This window comes from Aptenodytes forsteri, unplaced genomic scaffold (assembly GCF_000699145.1).
Source record: "Aptenodytes forsteri isolate BGI_AS27 unplaced genomic scaffold, ASM69914v1 Scaffold106, whole genome shotgun sequence".
NCBI classification, from domain to species: domain Eukaryota; kingdom Metazoa; phylum Chordata; class Aves; order Sphenisciformes; family Spheniscidae; genus Aptenodytes; species Aptenodytes forsteri.
Window position 1 is genome coordinate 1,705,623 of NW_008794080.1, and position 25,428 is coordinate 1,731,050.

Below are 25,428 nucleotides of genomic sequence, written 5' to 3' on the forward strand. Positions count from 1 at the left end.
TGTTCAGCCTAGAGAAGAGAAGGCTTTGGGGAGACCTTCTTGCAGCCTACACCCACCTCGCTACAACCTCCTTTCAGGTAGTTGTAGAGAGCGATGAGGTCTCCCCTCAGCCTCCTTTTCTCCAGGCTAAACAGTCCCAGTTCCCTCAGCCGCTCCTCATCAGACTTGTTCTCCAGACCCTTCATCAGCTTTGTTGCCCTTCTCTGGACACGCTCCAGCACCTCAACGTCCTTCTTGTAGTGAGGAGCCCAAAACTGAACACAGTATTCAAGGTGCGGCCTCACCAGTGCATGTCCCTGCCTCACCAGTGATGTCCCTGCCCAGGGCAGGGGGGTTGGACTAGGTGACCTTTAGAGGTCCCTTCCAACCCAAACTGTTCTATGATTCTATGATTCTGATTCTATGATCAGATGCCTACAAAGCAGCCTCAAGTAATGGCAAACTGTAAGACAGCCAGCTGTCTGAAATAGAAATATGTTCAGTAACTTTGCAGACTACTGAACAAATGCAAGCGGCCCATAAGCATCTACTAGTATCTCCCTGCTCCTAAATTGACAGATAGGGGACAGTAGTCCTAGTGATTGATTCTGGATCAGTGCAAAGAACCCATCATTTATTCTGGTATTTTTCAATTGTGTCTAAGACTGAAAATTTGAGAAAGGAGCTAAAAAGTTACACTGAGCCCCAAACTGAGGAGCTCTCAGTTCAGCTTTTATGTGTACGCTTTAAAACACTGTACTGTAATACTATGAATAACATATACAGGCAGGATACACTGAAGGCTGGCTATTGCTCTTTTTAAAGTCAGTGTCTGGGCCAGTGAAATGAGTGTCATAGAGAAAAATTGATGTAAAACAAAATGCTTGATGTGGTACATAGTGAGTTTGCTTAATCCCTGTATTTGGAAGTCACTGTTGATCTTATCAGCAGTGGAAAATGTGCTCCCCTCCCCCTGCTTAACACGACCCAGATCCAGCAAATCCATAGAGTACATCAACTTTAATTTCCTGTTAATAGTGGACATGCAGTGCACTGGGTCAGAATATTTAAAGAACAATATGATTGATTCCCATCACTGAGCTGGTTATCAAAACAATCCTCTAAAGTGCACAGGAGTATAAATGTGTAAAACTGAGCCTTGCTTATGTTCTCTTGTGAGGGAAACGAGAAGCACTCTGCTCTAGCTTGCTATGTAGTGTGCCTTGGTATTTGTGAAGCTGCCAAGGCTCACAGGAAAGAGTAACAACATAATTAACAGTGCAGCAGTGTTTAGCAACATTCCTTCTGATCTTTGTAGGAGTAGGAGCCTTCAGACTCCAGCCAACATATTCATCATCAATCTAGCTATTAGTGACTTCCTGATGTCCATTACGCAGTCTCCAGTTTTTTTCACCAACAGCCTCCACAAACGCTGGATTTTTGGTGAGAAAGGTTTGTATACATTCTTTCTAAGAAATCTCTAAGTATGTTCTTACCGTAGTGGCAGTTAATCTACTATTTCCTTACCCTCAGATACACTTGCAATGTCGAGAACATTGCTCAACATTGTTTCAGTGTTGACACAAATGTTTCTGAACATTTTTGTCTGTGTGCACTAAACACGTTCCCACCATTGAGAGGAAAACTACATATATGAGATACAAAGGCGACATTGGCAACGTAAGGCACAAGGACTAGTCTTCTTGCCAGCATTCTTCCCCAATCATCTTATAACTTAGTTACTGGCAGAGTCCTATGACAAAGAAGGACCACCCCCCAACACACCAGCTTAACAGCTGTTCTAAATAACCTGCTCTGGCACTTGCACCTGGCAAAGAGAGGCAAGAAAGCCTGGCAAAAGTGAGTTTTCACAAGAGAAATATTAACTGAACATTTCCCGTGCAGTAAGAAAATGTGGAATGAAGGTGCTTTCATTCTTCCTCTATAACTGTAGTAAGAGGAAGACTAGTCTTTGCCTCTTGAACAGGTATTGACAGAGAGGAAGGCCAGAGAAATAATGTTGCTATTTTGATCTCTGATGACCAAAAGCACATTTTGTTTAGTTCCATGAAGTGTTCAGTTGCATACATGTTAAAATAAAAAAACAAACCAAACCCCTGCTTCTAATCATTAGGTTGTTTGAATAATTAAAATCACTCATTAATATATTCATAGTCTGCATATTTACTCCAGTTATGCTGACCTTGAGATATAAATGGTTCCATGATATCAAAGTAGCTATAACCCCTTGTTAAGCAAAACAGCTGTTTCTACGGGAGCTGCAGTAAAACTGGAGTTAAACAAGATATTAATGGACTGCTGAAATGATCCCACTAGAAACATCAGAAATCAATGAGTGAAAATATGTTAAGTATCACTGTCTCCAGCAATCCAAGCAAACAAAATCTTTAAAGTTTATCTCCATGGATAATGTAATTAGCGAGACAGACAGCAGCTTTGAAATAGCAGGAAAACTGAAGTTCCATTGCTTTACAAATTCCAGAAGACATTAGTTCACAAGAAACACAGACTTGAACTCTCCCAGAAATTAATTAGCATGCGTAGATTAATTTCACTGCTACTTCTGTCATCTTCGTTGAAAGGCTGTGAGCTGTATGCCTTCTGTGGAGCTCTTTTTGGCATTACATCTATGATCACTTTGATGGTGATTGCCTTGGACAGATATTTTGTCATCACAAAACCTCTGGCTTCTGTTGGAGTGACGTCTAAGAAGAAGGCCCTAATAATCCTGGTAGGAGTCTGGCTGTACTCTTTGGCTTGGAGCCTCCTGCCCTTCTTTGGATGGAGTAAGTGAAATGGAATAAAAGTATTTTTCCCTCATAGCATTGGATTAAAGACCGGTTACAGGTACAGAAGAGAGTTGAATTAATGGCTTGCATATTAGGCTTGAATAAATAAATTTGAAGAAAACTGATAAAATACGTATTGAAACTGAAGATCTCTAATCAAAAGAAAAAAATCCAGTGTGTATTACAGCATATTATATGACAATGGCACTTTTCCTTAAGCTCATTACTTACTGAATAAAGAACAGTAGATAAAATCAAGGACAAAATTTATGAAGGATGTGCCTGCCTATTATCCCGTACCTACTTGGGTTGAACCAAATTCAACAATATAACAGTGAAATAAATGTATTTATGTTTTTTCTGATGAATTTTTCCTCCCCAAAGGTGCTGTGTAAGACAATAGTGTCAATCTACATTTCTTTATTCGCATAAAAGAGGAATACAGTCTGAGTATTTTGTGCAAGTACTTCTTCAGTAAGACCTGACTTGTTCTAGATGGGCAAATTGCGCTAGGTGTTGGTCACATTCTCCATTCAGCCATTGGTATCTTCACTAAGGCTTCTAATAAGGATGGCATTTAGTAATAACTAATTTGCTTTTGTAAATGTGAATTTTACATCTGCAAATTGGAACACACGTACAGCATCTTGATCCTTGCAACTTGTAACAAAGAGAGTTTCTGTTATTCTTCCTCATTTGAAGCCGCCTCACTACCATTAATTTGTTTCCTATGAGTCACCAGTTTCAGTCAGTAAGTTAGAATGAACTCATCATTCAAAACCCCAGGCCATTATTGTGCTCCCTAATTCCAGAAGAGAATGTGTCGGCTCAGCTGAGGTGAGAACATAGCAATGTTTGATTTTCCCAAAGGATACTGCAACCAACTCAGTTACTGAGTAGAATTTCAGCAGAGTTTTGTTATTGTCTTGTTATTGTCATTCTGGTCCCCCATAAACATGAAGCATGTTTAAGCAGGCAAACTGCAATACTGGGAGAAGCAGCCTTTAGTTGAATGAGGAGCTGTTAGAACAACAAAATGACAATAGTCTTAGATTCTAGATTCTTAATTGGAGAAGGTGGAATAATTGCTTGAAGGGTGTTGTTATCTTGTAATTAGATCCTAATAGTACCCATAGTACTAACTCTCACATGGTAATTAGATGCATCTGAGCACATCTCATGCAATATTTTTAAGAGTTCAACAGAAAATATCACTGTAAACAGTGAAAATTAAAATACAAAGGTAAAAAGACATTGCAGTTGATAATTTCTTTACTTAACAGTTTGACACAGTTCCTTTAAGGAGATTATATTTTATTTCAGGCAGGATATTACATATATATGAATTTTTTTTACTTTTACTCAACTTCATGACAAAATTAATTTCGTCTGCACCATAAATCTCTCTCCTTTGCACAGTGAATTTCTTTTATCTGCACAAGCTGAAAGTGGTAGCTATAGCAATCAGTTTCATTTCACTCCTTGGGAAGACAGCAATTTGACAGGAAATGGACATATTTAAAAACAATACAGGTCTGATCCAAGACCCACTGAAGTATTTGGAGAGATGCCCTTTGACTATGCTGAGCTTTAAACAATATTCAAGAACTGAAACAAAATTATTCAGTTTTCCGATCTGAAACCTTAGACCGCTAAACATAAACACAATAGGGCAACAGAGTAAAAGAAAATAAAAAGAGGTGCTTTAAACAAAGAATTGCGTATCCTTTTAACCTCTTTTTCCCTCTAAGAGAATAGGACTAGATCCCACGTTATTCTCAGTATCTTTCTCTAACTTCTGCATTCAGAATAAGACTCACTTCATGGCTTATGCCTTCTCCTGTCTTTCTTTCTAGGTGCATATGTTCCCGAGGGTCTGCTGACTTCCTGTTCCTGGGACTACATGACTTTCACACCATCAGTCCGTGCCTACACGATGCTGCTCTTCTGCTTCGTCTTTTTCATTCCTTTGATTGCTATCATATACAGCTATGTCTTTATATTTGAGACTATCAAGAAGGCCAACAAGTAAGTAGCCAACAGTCTTAAGTTTTTATCCTTCTGTTTAAGTGACTGCTTATTTTCTTAAAACAAAGACTAACAGAAGAAAATTGGGAAGTTTTTCACTTTTAATTTGTATGCATGACTGAGACAGGAAACCAAACAAGAACTCTGTCAATAGTCAACATGGTAAGAAGTATGATCCTTAGAAGGGCCATTCCTGAATTTAAGCCAGAGCTGTTCAGTATATTGTCTAACGATGCAGAAAAGGGTATGAGTAGCAGCAAGAGAAATCTGAAGGATGAGAAAGGACTACAGAAATTAACCAACCAAAATAAATACTAAAGGGATGTCAGAGACACCTAACAACAGTGTATCAACAACTATTCCACAGAAAAATAGATGGAATTAAACTACAAATTCCATGTTTGACAAAGGGTGAAAAAGAGGTAAAACATTTAACCCCAGGTCTCTGAAACAAAAACTGTTGTTGTAAAAATAAAGGCCAATGTCTGCCACTACATTTGTAATCTGTAGATATCTGTCCTGTAGATACCAGCATCTGTAGTCATATAGCTCAGAAGTACAGATAAGAGTAAGGTACCAAATTCGGACCTAGGGAAGCAAAGATGTCTCTAACTATATTTAATATAGCATTGTTCAATTGGCTTGAATACCTGATTTATGTGGAAATTCTTCTGGTACAGGACTATTTTCTTCACTGAAGCACACGTGAATTTTGCCATTGATTAGTGCAACAAAAGTGCATTGAATTGTGAAGGACCAGTCACATACATACATTAACACATTGAAAGTGCATGACTTTTAGCATAAACTAGCATAAGAGTAATTGTTGCCCCATTTTATGAAGCTATTTGCTCAATTCCCTACCTCCTTTTTTTGCTGTTATATGTTTATTTCCCCTAGGTCTATTCAGACATTCGGATGCAAACATGGAAATAAGGAGTTCCAGAAACAGTATCAGAGGATGAGAAATGAGTGGAAGATGGCCAAAATTGCACTGATTGTCATCTTGCTTTATGTCATTTCCTGGTCACCATACTCTGTTGTTGCTCTGGTAGCTTTTGCTGGGTAATTATGAATGTATCAGCAAAGGAATATTCAGTGAAAGCAAAAGGTGTGAAATTGTAAAAGACAAGAAAGTCAAAGCTACCTGTCAAGTCTAATGCCTGAAGTGCATCCAAAACATTCACATATTTAGGAGTGACATTTAACAAATGAGGCACATGCTGACTGTGATTTTTTTCTTAGTTTGACTTTAGGAAAAAAAAAAAGTAAAAAAAAAAAGAAAAAAATAAAAAGAAAACAGGAAGGTTATTACTGGCAACATAACATTACTGTGCTGATGATTTCTGAATGCAGATTCTCTATGCTAGGATATTTGAACTATCTGAACTTTATTTAGCACCAAAATGCTAAATAAGGGGCCCCAAAAGATCCACACAGGGGTTGATTCTCCTTTCTTTCTCCGCTTCTTTTACTTACAAAAGTCTATTAATTTTCTTGTGTTACATCAAATTGCTGAAATTCCTTACATGTATAAGCAAGTTTACAATCCAGGTACAAGTAACGGATTGGGAGTCCGGATGCCTTGGCTCCATGTGGATATTTCTCCCATGTTAACGTGAATTTTCCTGTGCTTCAGTTTAGCCTTTGTAAAATGGGTGTGACTATCTGCTTTAGAAAGTCGTTAACTGCAGATCCTCAAGTGGAAGACTCCTATGACAGTACAAAACACTTCTATTTGTATTTTTCAAGTCAGAAATAAAAAGTAGGTTTTCCTAAAATTGACACACAGGATAAATTTACTTATGATGGAGCATTTTGGGAGGCAGGGGTGATTTTTGTTACACACCTAAGGAAGAGGCCACTGCAGGGCCTCTTCTCAAACAGCTTAGGAAGGCAGCTTCCTAAACATACCACTTCTAAAATGTTACGCTTAAGAAGAAAAAATGCTAAGAGAAGAGGATTCTCTCCCTTTGTATCCAGAGGGGCAATTCCAAGCAGCAGCAAACATTTTCTCCATGAAGGTAAACAGGTTCCTCACTCAGAAATGCGAATCCTTAGGATGCGTCCCAGTGTCCCGTTCCCTATCACAGGTGGACTGAGGTACTGGGCACCCACCACTGGTGATATGTGACCAGCTAGAGACAGAGGAAGAGCAAGAAGACAAAGAAATGCAGCACAGCTACCTTGCAGCTCTACTTGCTCTAAGATATCTCAAAAAAAAAAAAAAGTTAGATGCTTTAAGCTAAGCATTTTAGCTATGTAGACCTGTCAGGCTGTCCTACACGATTCAGCACCTACTTTAGGATGATCAAGTGCCTTTAGATGCTTAGCTAAGCATTTTAGCTATGTAGACCTGTCAGGCTGTCCTACACGATTCAGCACCTACTTTAGGATGATCAAGTGCCTGCTGAACTTGACTTCTAGCCCATGTCTCACACTGAAAAAATCTGAACAAATGGACAATTTTATAACTCTACAGTATGTGACAAGTAGGCATTTGCAAATTTTGCTCATGAAGACATCTGGTGAGCAACACAGCTTCATTCAGCTTTTCTTCTATTTCTGAACCATGCCTTCGTTAAAATCACTGCATGCCACATACGGGAGGCAGACATGGAGTCTGTGGCTATAGCCTTGGACTAAAGACAACTCATCTGACAGAGCAACAACATACCCAAAATGAAGAAAGAACCTTAATTCCTTTAGAAAATATTTTGGATGGGGAATACTGAGCTAGCACAGAGTCATGCTCACTAATATTGTTGGTCTACAGGTTGTATTTTTTGGGAATGGTTAGCTTAAACAAAAGCCTTTGTCACTGTTTGTTTCAGTCTTACCAAAGCACTATCTCTCTCATCTCAGGGTCAAAAACTCCATTCCAGCAAGGTCGTACCGTTGTGTGTTCTCCAGACTCTGTGAAGAATTACACCTCTACCCAATGCTTTAGAAGTATGACTAGGAGAAACTATGTTAAAAATTGTATATGGATAACATGCTTATCAGAGGAAAGCCTTAAATTAGAGGTGAAATGGCATCTCAACATTCAGGCGGCTGAGAAAATGATTCCTGTGTTACCATTGGCAAACCATTGCCACCTCATCACAGAGCATAAATATTCCCATAGTACGATGAAAAATTTCTTCACCAGGAAGATGAGCTGCCCCCTACTTCTGCAATCCTCTTCGTTGTTCGTTTGCAGCACTCATATGACAGACCTTCTTCTGAGAGAGGATTGAGAGGAGAACCTGTTTTCTCCCATAATATTGTAGGAATACAAGGCTAATTGAAAGATGGAGCTTAGGCTGTCTTCTCAGGAAGAAGAGCAGTGATAAAGAAAGGATGTTATCCCTGGGAGGAAAGACGGACTTACTGGGCCATTTCACTTAGAACTCTTTCTACCAATGCAGGAAGACGTCTTCATAGCCTCTAAGCAGGCCTATGAAGAATTTGCCTGGTAGAAACTGCCTATGAAATGTTATTGTTATTTTGGTCTGAGCTGTTCTATTGACTTTCTTCTGACCAAGCCCTTATGGGCTACTTCAAGCTAGCTTCAAAAATTAACTGGCTGATAGCAGCATGGCCGATAGACATCAGTCATAATTCTTTTATCCTTTAGAGTCACATCACCTGCATATATGCATGGTCATAGTACCACATGAACGTAACATGTGACACCTGAGAATACTTTCCCTTCACTGTTTAGTTCAGAAAAATACTTCCCCTTCACTGTTTAGTTCAGATCAGGCAAAAAATAAAGTTTGAATAGGAAAATAGATTTATTAGTTATCTTTCCCTATAATACCTCATTCTGCACACCTATTTAGTGACATATTACTCAGCAAGTATATCTGCTGAGTTTGGAACAGATAGATATTCTTACGAATGCACATTCACTTCTTGAAGGCTGACTTTGTCCCTAGGGTAAACAACATGGGAATTATCACCATCCTGAGTCATAGTAGTGAAGTGCTGCAAGAGAAGCCCCAAGAAAATCATGTTTCTCAGAAATGCAATTAGGCTGGTGTTGATCTTTACAGGCAAAGTATGTAAAATTTGTTCTGTCACTGTTTGGGTACAGAACTCCCCCTTTTACTCTCTCTGGAGCACTAATAAAGCATTGTCTTGTCAGTGTGTAACTGCATAGACTACACAGAACTCAATACTAAATATATAATGTATTTGCATTACTCTAGGTATTCCCACGTCCTAACACCCTTCATGAACTCCATACCAGCTGTGATTGCCAAAGCTTCTGTCATCCATAACCCCATCATTTATGCTATCACTCACCCCAAATACAGGTAAGTTCACTCTTATAAGCTATGTTTAATATAGCAAAGAAAATCAGACAGTAACTTTGTCACTGTTAGGACTAGCACCTGAACTCTGCTTCACCTGCTCATTTTACCTCTGCAAGACAGCCTCGCCTTCCCCAAGAAAACTTCTCAACGCCATATAAACGTCGGTGGAATTTGTACTTGGAACAAATTACTATGCAGATGGGAGTTAGAGATGTTTATGGATACTGATCTGTACTCACAGATTACACGATAAAAGACAGACACCTTCCCACCTCAAAGGAAAGCACCATAAATTTTTTAACTATCTTCATGAGAGATGCAGACATTTGTCAGTGTTGCAAATAGCAGTTTGTTAAATTAACCAGGCCTGCGAGAGATGCAATTCAGTAAGTCAGTCCACCTCTTCCCTATTTTGTGCATCCTCCCCACCTTTCTTCAAGCTTTCATATTTCAGGTAGTATTTCTTCTGAGTTGTAACATCTAGGGTCATTACCATATCAAGTTCAGATGCAGGCTATGAGATCTGACGGACGGCAGCAAAGCCATATATATATGCTTTTGTTTCACCCTTTACAAAGACCTACTGGGGAACTGGATAGAGAAGAGGTGGGTGTGAACATCTAAGTGGGGAAGGCTGGAAAGAAGAGGAAAGCTGGGCAAAAGAATTTCTTTACGCAGCATATGAGGAAATACTGTAATATAACTGCATATTTTGTACAACTCTACAGATAGCCGGCAAACAGATGTGTAAGAGGAAGCTAGAATAGCTGCTTAGGGGAAGATTAAAATAATTCATTATGTGGTACTTCTGCGAGGTTAAGTTTAAAGGGACAGAATTTTATTTTTACCCTGATTAAGCTGAAAGCAGATAAAACATCATTTTAATAGCTCCCTTCAGTTCGAAGAGTTATACTTTAATGCCCTTATCCCTGCCAAGCAATAAATTTGAGTTCTGCAGAACACTGCGAATAAGTGATCTTGCAGGGTGATTGTATATGAGATACCGGATATCTGGAAAACTCTTTTTGTACCCATTGATTTTCCAGTCCATGCAGCATTAGTTCATCTCTCTGAATAAATGCATTGTTTATGATGACTGAATTTTTGTGCTAACAAAAAAAATCTGACTGGTTCTACTTCTCATCCATTAGAACAGCCATTGCAACATATGTTCCTTGCCTTGGATCCCTGCTGAGAGTTTCTCCTAAAGGCTCACGGTCTTTCAGCAGTTATCCCTCCTCCAGACGAGCAACCGTACCCAGCCAGTCTTCTGAGCTAAGTGGGCCGCAGAAAGGAAAAAGGCAACTGTCTTCTCTCTCTGACAGTGAATCAGTAAGGGAAACACTTCCCATACATCCATTTTTAATGGCCAAGTAATTAATTTTCATATGGAGTCCTTCAAAGTAGATTCTTTAGATGAAATGCATTATGGTGCTCATTGCAAGAGCTCCAAAGAAAGTAGAGGGACAAAGTGAAATAAAAGACAGGAGGATGAAGTATAAAAGCGGAATGTAGATCTTTGTATTCTTGATGGTTTGTGACACTGAAGGAAGAGTGGAAAGATGGAACAACTTACATCAGAAAGTAGGGGAAGCTTAGAGTCAGAGCACCCTTGAAAGTCTGATCATACTTCTAGGATGTACTTGTCTGACCACAGATTTGGAGTCTGGACACACACAAAAAAGAAACTGCGGGTCACTAAATAGTTCTCTAGTGAAAGCAAGGTTGTAATGAAACAGATAATGCTTTCTGAAAGTGAAGTGGGCTGTATTTGGAAACATATTAATCATCAGATTTAGACAAATCAGTAAATCCATTACAGAATCATTCTCACAGAAGACCTCAACAGCTTGCTTCTGCCAGTCGAAGTGAAACCAAATGGAAGCAACTTTATTTTCTGAGCATCTGTTCCGGAGCTTGGCTCCTTTTCATTGTGAAGAACTGAATGGAAATTGTTTCTTTAGGATTGTTTTGCACAGCTGGAAACAGGGCAAATATTTGGCATCTTAGGCTCCCTCTTGCAACCCAAAGTTACATTACTAACTAAGTAACTAAGCATATTAGTTAGTTCATTGCAATTGTTTTAAATGAAATTTCCAAATATATGAAAAGCCATAATTTTCTTGGTGATTCTTTTTCATAGTCAAGGTAATAATTGTATCTAATCCAGCCAAGCGCTGAATTCTGACAGTTGTTTTTAACAGTGACCTTTCAATTTCTTTGTCCTCTATATTCTTTTGACTTCTCAGTCCAATCAAAATTAAATTCTTCTGGCTAGTAGCCACCATTCAGGTGGAAGGTTTTAAAACTAGCTAATAAAAAAGGAACATTTTTATATTGCATGTCTTAGATTGTGAATCCTGATCCTTACAAAAATAACAGACTCCTTCAGTAACACTGTATATTCTTGTACTACCATCAGTGCCAGGGAAGGGGAACCATACAAACAATTCAACAATTCTTTTTGCTTAGGAAAGCAACTCTTAACACTCAAGGTAAAAGAGTGGAATGGAGAACAAAAATTACCTAAAGTAAAAAATTCCAAGCAATTGGCATGCTTCAGTCTGGAATTTTCTGTAAGCCTTGAGTAAGTCTGGATCTTGTTCAGAACAATGATAGTCAAGATTTTCTGACAAGAATATATGTTTCCCTTAAGTATACGATTTGACCATAGAATACTCTGATTTATTAGTAAGTAATATCAGTTTAGCTGAAGTACAGAGCAGACAGAAGGGCTCAAGTTTAAAACAAACAAACAAAATTGCTTTGATGCTCGCTGATGATTTGTTTTGGGGTTTTTTGCACCATATGTGGCTCTATTAAGCTACAGTCACAATGCAAAAAGGCAGTACATGTGCTGCTATGTATTTTATGTCAAGGCTGGTCATCAAACTGTAAGCCAATAAATTATCTTTATGCAATTTTTTTGTACTCCTGTGGATGCAAAGATATTCTGCACCTTGGAAAATCCTAAAGAAACAATTTCCATTCAGTTCTTCACAATGAAAAGGAGCCAAGCTCCGGAACAGATGCTCAGAAAATAAAGTTGCTTCCATTTTAAAAATCAATCAAATGGGACTGTAAGTGCTAATACACTCTATGCATGGAATGGGAAGCACAGTACACATTTTTTAAAATGTTGGGATCCAGAAAATAGCCTTCCCCAACCTCTTGTGCTTCAGCAGGAAAACATATGTTTAGATTGTCCTCCTGGATATTTTGTTAAGCTCTTCTAAAAAGTCTTCCATGGAGACACTTCAGTCTGCAGACACTTTGCCCTGTAGACTCATCTTCATCATTTCTTCCCAAATAGTTAGAAAGCTGCTTCTGAAAATACAATCTTGATTGCCACTGTTCCAAACTAAATTAATTTTTCCTTCCCCTTCTTCTGTGTTCCCCTTATCCTTCCCCACAGTTACACAGAAAAAATTATCCTGATCCTCCTTAGAGCAATCAATCTGTTATGTATTAAAATTCTGGTATAGCATCACTAATTGGGATTCTCTCTTAATAGTAACAGACTCATCAAGCCAATTTCTCCAGTTCCATCAAAGTTCATTTTTTTCTACACGTCTTATTTTTATTTTCTTCCCTGGGGAAAGTTTTTAAAAGTATCAATAATTGAAAGTATCAAATAAATGTTTTGAGTATTTTCAAGCAATTATATACTCTTATCTGACAGAAGCTACATCCAAAGTACGTAGATTGCTTATGAAAAACCCTTGCTGCATGAAAAAATTTAGAAGAGTATATAGCACTGTTATGTTCCCCCATTTTAAGACAAGGTTCACTGTCAAACAGAAAATAGGCTGGTTTGCAATGAGCTGCTCATCACAACCCCATTAGCTGTTTCATTCTTTTATTATGATCTATGGAATTCTGTGATTCTTCCTCTATTGTAGTGAAAAGGCTGACAGAGTGAGGAAAAGGAACAGAATTTTTGACTTCTAGGAAATTCTGGTGGGTTGGGTTTTTTTGTCTTTTTATTTTTTTGTCTTCCCATTAATTGGAACAAAGTTTATAAAATCAGGGCTCCTTTATGGAAGAAAATGTTTCTAAAGCAGTGATTCTGCAGTCCCCAGACATTTCCTTCTATGTATTTCTGCTTCCACCCAAGCCACGTCGGAAACTTTGGCCCTAATTCCTCCAAACACCTGTGTTTCCTAATGGGGTACTACTACGGAAACACTGTCTCCTCAGAGCTACGAGGTGCATCAGAGAAGTTTCAACAATAGACTATAACAAAACACTATTTTGTTTGAAATTTTGCAGTGCATCCTGTGGAGAAAAAAAAAAAAAAGTAAGCCAAATTTTAGACTCAACAGACTTGATAGTTTTGTTTGTACCTCTTATAAGCAAAGATTTTATGAAGTCATACATGGCATAACTTTTCTGAAATGTCCTTTACACAACGTCTCTCTCTTTTACAATTTCTGTCTAGGTAAAACTGATTCTTATGGGGCAAACTGGATGGAAGTCTAAGAAACCTAGTGATGTTGTTTTTGCTGTATTCATTTTAGGTCTGTTTTGACACAGAAACTGATACCCCCAGTGTGTTCTCCAGACTTGCTAGCAGACAGATTTCCTATGAAACGGGTAAAGACACAACTCAAACTAGTGACATAAGAGTCAAACCTAAACTGAAGCGCCATGATTCTGGAATTTGTGAGAAGGTAATAGACTGTGTAATATCTAAATTCTCTGACAACTGGTAGGTTAACAAAACTGCACATTTTATCACAATTAATCATGAAGGTTCCTGCCAAGAAGATGGGGATAACCTATGAGTTAACGCAATGAGTAATGACTTAGAGACTGTAAAAGGTCATCAGCTTTTTATTTCCACCCTGGTTCATTATTCAGCTGTCTTTGTTGCATTTCTGAGAAGCAAAGGTGCTAATTTAGTGAACTTAGCATCTGAATAGTATGTTGTCTTGTGTTTGGTTTTAAGTGTGTATTCAGTAATATTTTTATTTCACTGTCCAAATCTTGACCAAATTGGTCAATCTTTCTGTTGTCTCGCCATTTGCTATCAAGTGAACACATATGGTAACAGGTAAACAAGGCTATCTTTATCATATCACTACTTTTCAGTCAGTCCTCTGCTGTCCCCTTTTTTTTCTTTTTCCTATACTTTGCATTTCACCTATGTAAAATATTGTGACATACCTGTATGTCATTTATGTCTTTCTCATCTGTGTTCATTTTTCAGACAGCTGCAGATGCTGATGACATATCCATGGTAGAATCGAATGTCACAGAGTACACTGCTACACCTACTGTAAGAATTAATATTTTAATATTTGGCATGGGTCTAACTAACTGAGGGAACAAAAACTAATGACAATCCCAGTCTCTGAGCACAAATTAAGTTATTTTTTGAGATGCAAAAATCACATGATACTCCCAGCAGAATATAGAAAACATGACCACAAAGGGTAGATCATTGCTGAAACTAAGCAGAAGGAGAACACATGTACTACAGGGCTCTCCTTAAGTCCAACTTCTTCAAGGAACTTGAATATTTTCTTGAATTCAGTAGGTCCCCTGATGAGGTCTGTGATTTCCTTAGTGGAGCGTGGAAGCATTAATTTTGTGCCATCTTTATATGAATAATATACACAGTAAGCTGAGATAGCCATTCCGATGGCTGTACCTCTGAGACAGCCATAGTCTTGTGGCAAGTACTGCTGTACAAAGTGACATTGTTAACTATTTAATGTTCTCTGTTTTGGGTAGCACCAAACATCTAAAAAACGCAACTTGGAGGAAATCAAGGTAAGTTTTTGAAACACGCCATATCACCTATTCAGTAAGATGTGCTACTGTCTATTTCTTCTTCCATGTAACAAAGCTACAGCATACTGATAAAATTTTTTTGACATCTGCCACAAGTGAGTCAACTTGCCTTAATGCTTGACAGACGGGGAAATAAGAGAAAAGAGTTGACAGGTGAAAACAAGACAGTTTTATCTTTGCAGTATTAACCCCAGTGTAATATAAACATCTTAAATTATCTCTTTATTATTAGTAGTGACCCTTATGAGCTATTGCTAGCCTCAGCCTAACACTCTCATTTTTTGGTCCTGCGCAAGTGACAGCTAGCATTGCTATTGTCAAAAAATGCTAATTAATCTTCCCCTCAATTCCTGTTTTCACTTCATTCTCTAGTTTACTTCCCCCTTCAAACTATCTATGCTGTTATCACTACATTTTACATCACCTCTTGCCCCAGTGAACCTAAACGGTCCCTCTTTATGGAGGGACTCCTTACTTCATTGAATTCATAGACTGAGCATATTCACAGCACTTCTGTTCATAGTCGAACATGCTGTCATTAGCCCGGTCTTTCATCAAAGTAGACCAGCTCTTAAGTAGCAAATGCAAAGTCTGTGCTTTAGTACGTTAACTTGTTTAACAGGTTTTTTCTCATAAGTTATTCATGAAACATTCAAAAAATGTTCAGATCTACTTTTTCCTCCATCCTTTAAGTTTGGTTTTGAGTTATTCGTGGGGATCAGCTTATCTAAATATATGCCACTTCTCATAGATGATGCAACCTGATCTTCTTGTATATGTTTGTGTTTTCCATTTCTTTTAAATCCTTGCATCCTTTAGAGAGGTGAGAGCCTGAATGGTATTGGACAAAGAAAAGGAGAGTCTCACCATGGACCATCTGCAGCCCAGATACCCAGCATTACAGTAACATACAGCAATGTCCAAGGAGTAGAGCTGCCTTCTGGATACAAGTCTGGTTTCCTGTACCCTAAGATCAACAGCCACAAGCAGAACAAGAAGTCAAACAGCTAAGTGGGTGGTGCAAGCCAGAATGTCACCTTAGCCAATACCTCTGGAACAACTATGGACCCGCTGAATCCAGAATACCTTCCTACCTTGTTCTGAAATGCTCCTACAAAGACACAAGACAAGCAAGGATAAAAGCAAGGGGAGTAAGCTCTTCAGCATCAGAACTCTCTCCAGTAGTTCACTTCTTGATCTGAGTCACATTATAATTTTATTATCTCTTCTTTATGCAGCTCATTAAATAATTTCTTCCAATTGGATTTTACTCTGCTCAGGTATATTCCACCACTGCATGGATCTTACCTACAAGCCTCCTAGGATTAACCTGAGAGGAAAGGGAAGTATGAGATTCAAAACTGGCCTTTGTTCACTTAGTGTAGTTTAACTTCAAAGCTATTACCGAGCTAAAGCTGAGAGATTTGGGGGAAAACATACATTACTTCCTGTAGATGGTTTCTTCATTACTGTGAGGTTCCTAAACCAAATGAAAACTTAAATCACACAGTCAGTGCTTCCTTCTCTCATTAATGACACATTTTCCCTCATTTTCTTCTACAATCCAATTGAAAGGCAATGCACTTGAGCAGTAATTTGAAGTCTCAGGTCTTTATGTTAATTTCTGAGATTCTGGGCGAAGGGAAAGGAATCACACTGAGGATGAGGCTATGGTCCTTTCCATACTTAGCTTCTTTTTCCAACAGTCACTTAAGAGACCAGTTTAACCCACTCTTAGCTAACCTTCCCAGAGCTATAGGAAAGTATTAGGAAACTCCTTCCAACTTTCCTTTAGCAGGTTTCATGAGAAGAATACAGAATTCAAAGCAATGTTTGTACTGAAATGTCTTATGGGTAAGTCAATACATTTGCCTTCTAATACCTCAAAGCGGTTTACCTTTAGATGTGCTTTTCTAAAGTAAATCTTGGGAGGAGAAGGGTTAGTTCTCCAAAAATAGTTGTTCCAGAGATGTGTGGAATCCATGCCATCCCCACTTTACCATTTTATTTCTTCCATTCTCTAAACAGCAGCATCCTTATAGCTGAGGTTTTTTCCCACAGTGACTAAATCCATGAGATTGTACTTACTTCCCCCGAAAGGAAAGTAAAAGAGTTCTATGAAATAGTGATTTTCTGCTTTTCCCTGGTGCTTCTTCTAGCGCTTGAGAATAAATGGACAGAATTCATTTGCAATCCTTAGCAGTCTACATCACAAGAATTATGAGGTACAGTCAGTCCACAGTGGAGATATATACCTTCTGAGCCCAAAAGCACAGGGCACAAAGAGCTATTGAAACAGTTCTTCCCCATGGGCCCTCCAGTAGTTCTCCCTTTGGTTGCAATAATGGAGGGAACCCAGCAAGTCATTTTGTCCTAAGTAAATCAGTTCTTCCTTATGTCACATCAGAAAAAGCCATAAAATCAATAAAAATGTAACCAGCTTATTCCTTTGAGGGGGAAAAAAGTAATTGGTGGGTTCCAGAAGATTTAGGGCATTGTTTTGAAGCAAACTTTTAGAAACTTACTTTGAACTGAGTTTTCTTGAAAGGAAGGTTATTAAAACTAAAAATGGAGGTGATAATGACTTCTGCAGCAGTCAAATGTTAGACCATGAAAAAGTGGGCCATTCAGGCTGGTAATAAACTGTCAAAAGAAACAAACTGTTGAAAATCCAGGATGTTTTTATGTAAATAAAATCGTAGGTGTTAGAGATGGAAAGGAGCTATTAGAGTTCCTCCCTTCACCTACCACAAGCAGATATTGTCTCCAGGCAGAGGACAATATTAGACTGATAATATATACAGCTAGCAATAAGGAGAAAGAAGGGAGAAAACACGTCTTCAAACAGGAAGTATGTTCAAAGATATTAATCAAGTCTAAGCAATTTTATTATGACTTATTGCTTAGGCTTTTAAAATTATTTAAAAACATGAAGGATGTAATTCTTCCCATCCTTTGTCATGAAGGCCATTCACACTAGTGAAAACTGGGAAGAAATGCTAGCGAATGCTGCCCGTTTCATACGGGTCACAAAAGGCTGAAGCTGTCAAGAAAATAGGTCAAAACTCACACATGCTGTTTCATGTGTTAATAAGAAGTGCATGGTATGTGTCATTAAGAGCTAGACCCTTTGCTCCTGTCATGGTTTTGTTCCCAAGTAGTATTCTTGAAGACTATACTCTGCTCTCTTCTGCATTCCCTTCCACTTTTAGAGGGTATAAAAAGAACACTTCCATGGCTAGAAAAGCCTTATGAATCCGCAGCATGTTGTTCTCTATATCCTTCAACTTCAATATGTACTAGAGATTAGTTTGTATCTATAAAAAGAACTACAGCTGTCTGTGCTCGTCTACTTACAAGAGAGTTGAAAAGCATACATTAATTAGGGAGTATTTGTTTGGGAGCACTTCAAAACTCTTGTGTGTACTCCCTGTGTAACTAACAGCTTTGCCTTCCCTTCACCTCTACTGAGACTATAAAAATCATTCAGGGGAAGGCCTATAAAATTCATTTCACCTGAATATCTCTCCAGGTGATTCACACTGTAACCCCAGTGGCATTTGGAATAAATCATTATTAGTTCATATTTCATCTCATCTTAGCAGCTTTATTTGTGTCCTGTATCCTCTACTTGGCAGCCATTCTTTCCGCTTTGCTGTCTCTTTACACCCTTTAACACAGATGACTGATTGGATTAAAATAATTTAGGACTGAGATGATTCATGTTTCAGTTAGTCAACTGTACAGCCTGTTCTGCACTGGAGAGACCACCTGTAGTTTACCATGCACTTGGGTATGTTCCAGTGACTTGGAGGTGTGAAAGGACTAGGGCAAAACTGAGACGCTTCCCTTTGGCCTTTTGTGCAACAGCAGCTGTTCACAGAGCAGCCTGCTGGCAAAGGCAATAGCAAGCTGTGTTGTGAGTTAACAGACAAGCTCTTCACCTCCATGGGCTTGAGCTCAAATTCAGACTTGGGTCACAAGTGAAAACGTTTGGTCTGATCATCCAAGCAATTCTGCAAAACTGCTGAGCAATTGGTCACTATTGGCGGTCCTGCAAAGAAGGTGCCAAGAGCCGGTGTAATAAAAGGCCGTTGCAAGTCAAGATTGAAGTACAACATAGGCAGCAGTCACAAGTCGCCAATCTTTCCAATTTTCACATACTGCCAGCGATCTTAATCCCTATGTTTTGCAGGTTACAGCCTCATTTTCCATACTTTTGGAAACTGTTTCACATCCACCACTGGACTAAAAAGTGTCATCATAGCATGTGACATTGAGTAAATTTTCACACATTCTCAGGTAAGACAGAGTAGCAAAGAGTATTTTTCTTGAAGTCATATACAAAACCAACAGCAAGCTTGACATTCAGAAAAAAACAAAGGCACCTCCGATGCTTTTTGGGTGTTTCTACAGCTCTTTAGGGCATAACGTGGGTAAGTAAGTCGCATGTGTTCCCGTTTTCCTTAGTGTGACTGGTGCCACTTTTTACTTAGGCCATTCCAAGAAGTGCTGCAATGTGGCCCTCATCTTTCTCTGATCCCTCAGTGAAAGTTATTGCCATCTTAGTAACTCTGACAGGGCATCTGTCTGTCTCTGCTTCTGAACCACTATTTCCGCAGGGCTCTACTGAGAGAGGGCCCTTATCTGCAAAGCAATGTTAGTCAGACAATGGCATTTCAGTGGCTGAGCAACAGGTATCTCAGTTCAAACACTAGTGCTTGTAGTCTTGCAGTTGTTAATGTCACAGGAATGTGAGGAGTCCCATGTTATAAATAGGTTTATATAAAAGCAGTCTTAAAACAAATAAATGAATTATTAGTACTGTCATTCCTAGCAACCCTAGACATGGGCCACAATCCCATACACTAAACATTTCATGTCGAACAAAAAGATTACTATACCTTCCTCACCCCATCAAATTTACAGCCTAAATGCTCATTTTCAAACTCATGCAAAGTTCACAGTTGTCAAGATTTACAAGTTGTCCTATTAACATCCCTTCTAAGGACAGTAGACTGAGTAGATCATCAGTGTAAGCTTAATAAAGCCAGAAAAGTTTCTCTAGAGCAAATCTAGTCTTAACAGTCTAATATAAAGCACAAACATTAGTAAGAATATTTTTTTTTTGTAGGAAAATACTTCTTTTAGTTACAGCAGTCCTGGCAGCAGCAGGGTTCTGCTGGAGACACAGCACAGGAATTCTATGTACCTGGCTCGCAGAGCAAAGCAAATGCTGCAAAAGTCACGTCAGCGTAGGAAAATGCTAGTACATTTTCCAAACACTGATATCACCTCACTGTGTATAGAGTTGTCAGGATCTCGTGATATTAGACTACAAAGCTGGCCTCATGGTGGTTGGCTGGCATATTACCTACAAACACTTTTTGGCAATCAAATTGGCTCTCAAGATTAAGATTCACCTGAAACCGGGAGTAAACAGTAGGAGCAGTGGCTGGGAAGAATGGAAAGGAATTCATCCCTCCTTACAGTGAACTTTTCCTCCCTACTCTTCTGTTTTGGGTTTTTTTTTTCTTTTTTAAACTTACACAAACAGCAGTATTGATGCAGATTTAGTACCAAAGATTTTTTTTATCACTTTCAGGAAAATTTTAACCAACCCTTGCCAAGGAGACTTTATGTGGGAGAACCTTTTTAAGACCCACTTTCATTTGGGCTACTACAATACATACTCAGTCATAATCCATCAGATCTATGACCAAGAAGCATGGAAATTCACAGCCAAAATGGCCTAAGTAGGTCTTCTGATGCTGATTGTAACTTGAAAGATAAGTAGAATTTGTAGAAACACCCTTTTTAACTTAGAATCATAGAATCATAGAATAATTTGGGTTGGAAGGGACCTTTAAAGGTCATGCAGTCCAACACCCCTGTCGTGGGCTTGAGTCAAGTCTCAGGTAAGCTGCAGAGCAGAGTGAGCTGCAGCTCAGGTTAAACTGTCTGAGCACACAAACACAGACATAACCTGAAAGTAAAGCTCATCGTGTGCCTCTCAGTCCATTATTGTTTGGTGTTTTCATGTATGGAGTCGCATGTGATTTTCTAATGTTAGTTTGTCCTGGAGGCAGTTATCTCCTACATTAGTAATGGGAAATTTTATGATAGCGCAGTTGCAGTGTATGTTGCATTATATGAATTTGTGGTTCTTTCTCCCCACAAAGAATCTGCTCTCAGTATTATCATCCAACTTCAGTATTCTATCTTTTTATGAATAATTAGCTTCAGCCACTAAAAAAATGAACATGACACATATGTGAAAAAGTTGCTAAGGGGAACTTTTGCGAACCATGTTTTACCCACAATGTAAAAACAAAGCCATTATTCATTTCCCTCAACATTTAGACTTCACTGTGACTTCCACATGTATACAAGAAGATGGTTCAGAAACAGACACAAAAATCTGAGACTACACCATTGGACAGCACAAGCTCTCCCATGTAAAGTTTCATAAAGGACATTTCCTGAATAGGCCGTGGGACACTTAGGGGCATACTTACAATTGCTGTATGTTTTCCACTGACTGGAAAAAATAGAATGGAAAATCCATACCCTTCCACAGTGCCATGCCTGAAGGGTCACACAGAAAGTGACTGTACCTCTAATGTAACAGCACTTCCTTCAAAAGCCCCAGTACTTTAAAAATATATTACATATGCCCAGATGCACCCTTTGGATTGGTATAATTGATTTCTATAAAGTTTTTCAGATGCCTAAAGTTAATCATGTGCATAAACATTTACACAACCCCTGAGGACACACAACTGAAATGAAGGAGTTAAAAGTATGCTAGGTCAGTACTAAAAGTTACTGAATTTTTAAAATATTTTTCCAGTCTACTATTTGCTGCTAACTCCATGGAACTGTACATTAATAAATCTCTTAAGTTTCACTTTTTTAAAGCCAAGGTTAATGCTGATAGATGAGCTGGGCTGCAAACTGTATTGTTATTAGGCCTACTGTGATTTGATGTAGAAAGCAGTACTTTGGTATAGCAAACCTTACAAAGAGGAGGAAGAACAGTCCTGAGAAAATGCACAAAAGTTGGAATCAGAAGTTCAAGATTCTGTTTTTGCTTTTTTCCATGTTTTCTGTGTGACCTTGGGAAAATTACTTTTCATATCTCAGCATTTCTACCTGTAAAATAGATATAATATGCTCTTCATCATCATGAGGCTACTCTCAACTAGCTTTTGCAGTTTGCTCCAAGATTCACAACTGGAAATATCATTTCTTTCTTCCACTGTTCATGTTTTCTTCCTTTACTGTACAGTTATCAAAAAGTCTAAACTATACTATTACATATGAAAGTCAGAGACTGTTACTGAAGTGGATAAGGGATGCATCGTAATTCATTTTCTCAACAGGAGTTATTCAACAGAAATAATTTACAGACGCCCACCAAGCTGACTTCAGTTATCATTTACAGGTATATTTTACTTTGTAACATGAGTCAACTAGAATCAAGCATTTTAATGGTAAAATGTAACTCATAAAAACATGTATCATGCAATTGTGTACATTCTTTGATCAAAGCGCCCGATAGGTAATAATGTATTCCCTTGAGGAAGTTGAATATTAAAAATCACTGGATCAAATTTTACTCTACTGTACCTAAGCAAAAAGGAAAACTATCTGTGAAGAAGGTGCTGAAACAGATCTATGGGGAGAAGCAACTAATTAACAGGAGATGATTTAAGAGAGGGATCCTTGAAAGAGGGCTGAGGCCTCATAGGTAAGGTTTGTCCCTTGAAGTCAGCAAAGTCCAACAGACAGTAGAATCATTTTTAGGTTTTTCTGCTCTATTAATGGGGCAAAAATTGTCAATGGGAGAAGGGAGTCATTGACCAGCAGTGTCATCCAGGAAATAAGGGCAACATTAACAGGATGAAGCACTACAAAATCAAACCAACAAGATTTTCACAACCTTCCCTGGATATTGCCTAGAATGAAAATCAGAGAAAACTGCATAGTGGAGCCTGCTCTGAACATCAGATAGTTGTTTCTGTCCTGTCCAGACATGAGCTACCCTTTTCAAGGTCAACTTCTACTTTCATGCACAAAAGAGCTCCATTAATGTAAAAGGATTTAAAGTAGGGCAATTCATCAAAGTTTGAACTCCAATAAGTGTTAAGAATACAGCGAGGCTCAGCCATAAAAGGAAGGAATGAAGGAAAGAATAAGACTATATTCTTAAAAACTTACAGAAGCATTTCTAGTGTCTGGAGCATGTGGTTGCTATCACAGAGCGCTGGATTCTCTAAGGTAACTGCCCAGTGCTGAGCTGTGACTTTGAGGAAATCAGTTCTCCATCAGACTGTGAGTAGTATTAATACACACTAGACTGGTCATAGTCATAAACACATAACCAGAGAATAGAATATACCTCAATGTTTTGGCTAATACCTCTCCCCTTATTTGTCTATATTAGACATGCTATGCAAATTCACTTGGAAAAAAAGACGAAAATAAGAAAGACAGGTTTAAAAACAAACCAAGAAAAATTGTTTTTCTCTTTTTTAACCAAAAGTTTCAGATCTGAATTTAGAAGTTCTTTCCCAGTGCCACCGCTCACCTTCATCCTGTCATGCAGACTGCAGACAGCCTGCTCAGCTCAGTCCACACCTCCTAGAGATTCTTCTCATTTTCCCTAGTCCCAGCAGAGAGTGACCAGTCAACTCTTTGCTAGCTAATCCACAGGGCCAGAGGGCAGGCCTTCACTTACCCTTTCCAAGGACCTGGCATGAAATAGCTGTTTCTCACCTCACTTCTCTTTGTAATCCTGATCTCTTGAGTGCCCGTAAACTCAGGTCTCAGCTCCCTTCTACCGGGCAGATCCTGCAGTCAAGCATTCCTTGTCACTCACCCCAGAGACAGTCCTGGAGCAGTCCAGCCTTCAAGCCCTCCAGGGTCTTGCCTCCCAGCAGTGTCACCATCCTCTTCTAGTTCTCACTAGTTCATACTTCTAGTACCCCTTTCCAAGCAGTCCCCAATGCCCTCAGGTGCCGAAGCCAGCATTAACTAAACAGCCCCCTCCTGGCTTTTAAAGAAACCACGTATGCTTCCACCTTAGCATGTAAATAGATGGAATCTGGGTTTATAATAATCCTCCAACTGTTACTTAAAAATATGAATCCTTTTGATGCTGCTGTCCTCAGCTGAAGTCTCTGACTAACAGAAGCACGTAGCAGAACCCTTAATGTGTACTGACACATCTTATTCAAAGTGCTGTTTTCTAGATGCACTGGTTAAAACTCACTTTCTGCTGCTCCTCAGTGAAGTAAGACGAGAACTTAATCTGATGAAGAACAGAGCTGAGGTAGTAGCATCAGGAAGCTCAGTGGTTGGTCGCATTCACTGCATAGATTTCTTCTGAAAATCATCCCTCTGAAAAAGAAAAAAACACACCAATCTTTCAGGCCCTGAATCATTATGTTCAGTCAGATGAGAAATAAGTTTCATCAGTAAAAGCTGTTCTCTTTGGACACTGCAGAGACCGTTTATTTCAACTGAAGGAATTAAAAACATGAAAACTCCATGAAACATCATGTGAAACTCCATTTCAATAAATCACATCCATTTTAATTCTTGCTTTACCCCAAATTGTTACAGTAGAGGATGGCCAAAGGCAAAGGAAGCAAAAAAGAAACACAGTTCAGGATACCCATTAGCACTGCACCAAAATAAAGTGACTGTAAATAAGCTACGGAAAATCCTGAAGTGTTGCAAAACACAACAACTTTATACGAAACATGTCTCTTCTCTTTCCTGTTGTAGGCCACTATCAGCAAAGGAACTTAGCGTTACCATCTCGTGTCAGATTTCTCTTTGCTTCTTTCACTGACTCAACCCTCCTTGATTTTTCTCATGCGTAGGAGCCAGACCACAGTGATGTCAGAGGCAGGGCTAAGGAGGTCACAGCATGTGTTAGAGGGCTCCATCTGGCAGCTTCCCTTCATTGTGCTGTCTCCTGAAATAGAATGAATCCCCATCACAGCTGAACCTGCTCCATTTTTACTGGGTCACAGCACAAAGGCAATTGCTTATTAGGTCAGGTCATAAACATGGCAATAGTGCGAGCTGCCTGAATTCCAGCTTTTAAAAATAAAATTACTGCAGGAGTTTTCAAAATAACACAGCTGACTGTCCAACATCATTGGAAGCCATTTCTGGGAAACCTAGGATTTTGGTTTTAGATAAGATCCCTTGCTTGTGCAAGGGATATTCAATTGTACTTCAGCAATTGAAACTCTTTGGAAGTCCCAGCCTAAGTACTAATGCAACAGTCCCAGCTATTGCATATTCAGTGCAAATTACACTCAATATATCAGTTGATTTGACAAGTCAAGAGGACACCATAATGTTTCTGTTTCAATGTGTGACTAACTTGTAGGCACCTGTCTTTCTCTGCTTCCTCCCTCCAAGAGCTAGTGGCTTGGTTCTACTCAAGAAACATTGGTTCCAGCAGGATTATTTGACTTCAGTTATAA

At 38.8% G+C, this 25,428-nt stretch overlaps 2 protein-coding genes across 3 annotated transcripts in view; one reads left to right on the plus strand and one right to left on the minus strand.

The window, feature by feature from the left end:
- OPN4 (opsin 4) overlaps positions 1 to 16,106 on the plus strand; it is a 25,215-nt gene extending 9,109 nt beyond the window's left edge. The window contains exons 3-12 of the mRNA XM_009272386.1: positions 1,298 to 1,431; positions 2,583 to 2,786; positions 4,646 to 4,817; positions 5,718 to 5,882; positions 9,014 to 9,121; positions 10,273 to 10,453; positions 13,642 to 13,794; positions 14,334 to 14,402; positions 14,861 to 14,899; positions 15,740 to 16,106. Of these exons, the coding sequence (XP_009270661.1) occupies positions 1,298 to 1,431; positions 2,583 to 2,786; positions 4,646 to 4,817; positions 5,718 to 5,882; positions 9,014 to 9,121; positions 10,273 to 10,453; positions 13,642 to 13,794; positions 14,334 to 14,402; positions 14,861 to 14,899; positions 15,740 to 15,931 (1,417 nt within the window). The 3' untranslated portion in view covers positions 15,932 to 16,106. The remainder of the gene's footprint in view (positions 1 to 1,297; positions 1,432 to 2,582; positions 2,787 to 4,645; positions 4,818 to 5,717; positions 5,883 to 9,013; positions 9,122 to 10,272; positions 10,454 to 13,641; positions 13,795 to 14,333; positions 14,403 to 14,860; positions 14,900 to 15,739) is intronic.
- WAPL (WAPL cohesin release factor) overlaps positions 1 to 24,322 on the minus strand; it is a 155,345-nt gene extending 131,023 nt beyond the window's left edge. For both annotated transcript variants that reach the window (XM_009272419.2, XM_009272398.2), the window contains exon 1: positions 24,198 to 24,322. The gene's annotated coding sequence lies outside the window, so the exon portion shown is untranslated. The remainder of the gene's footprint in view (positions 1 to 24,197) is intronic.
- Between the last annotated feature and the right edge of the window lie 1,106 nt (positions 24,323 to 25,428).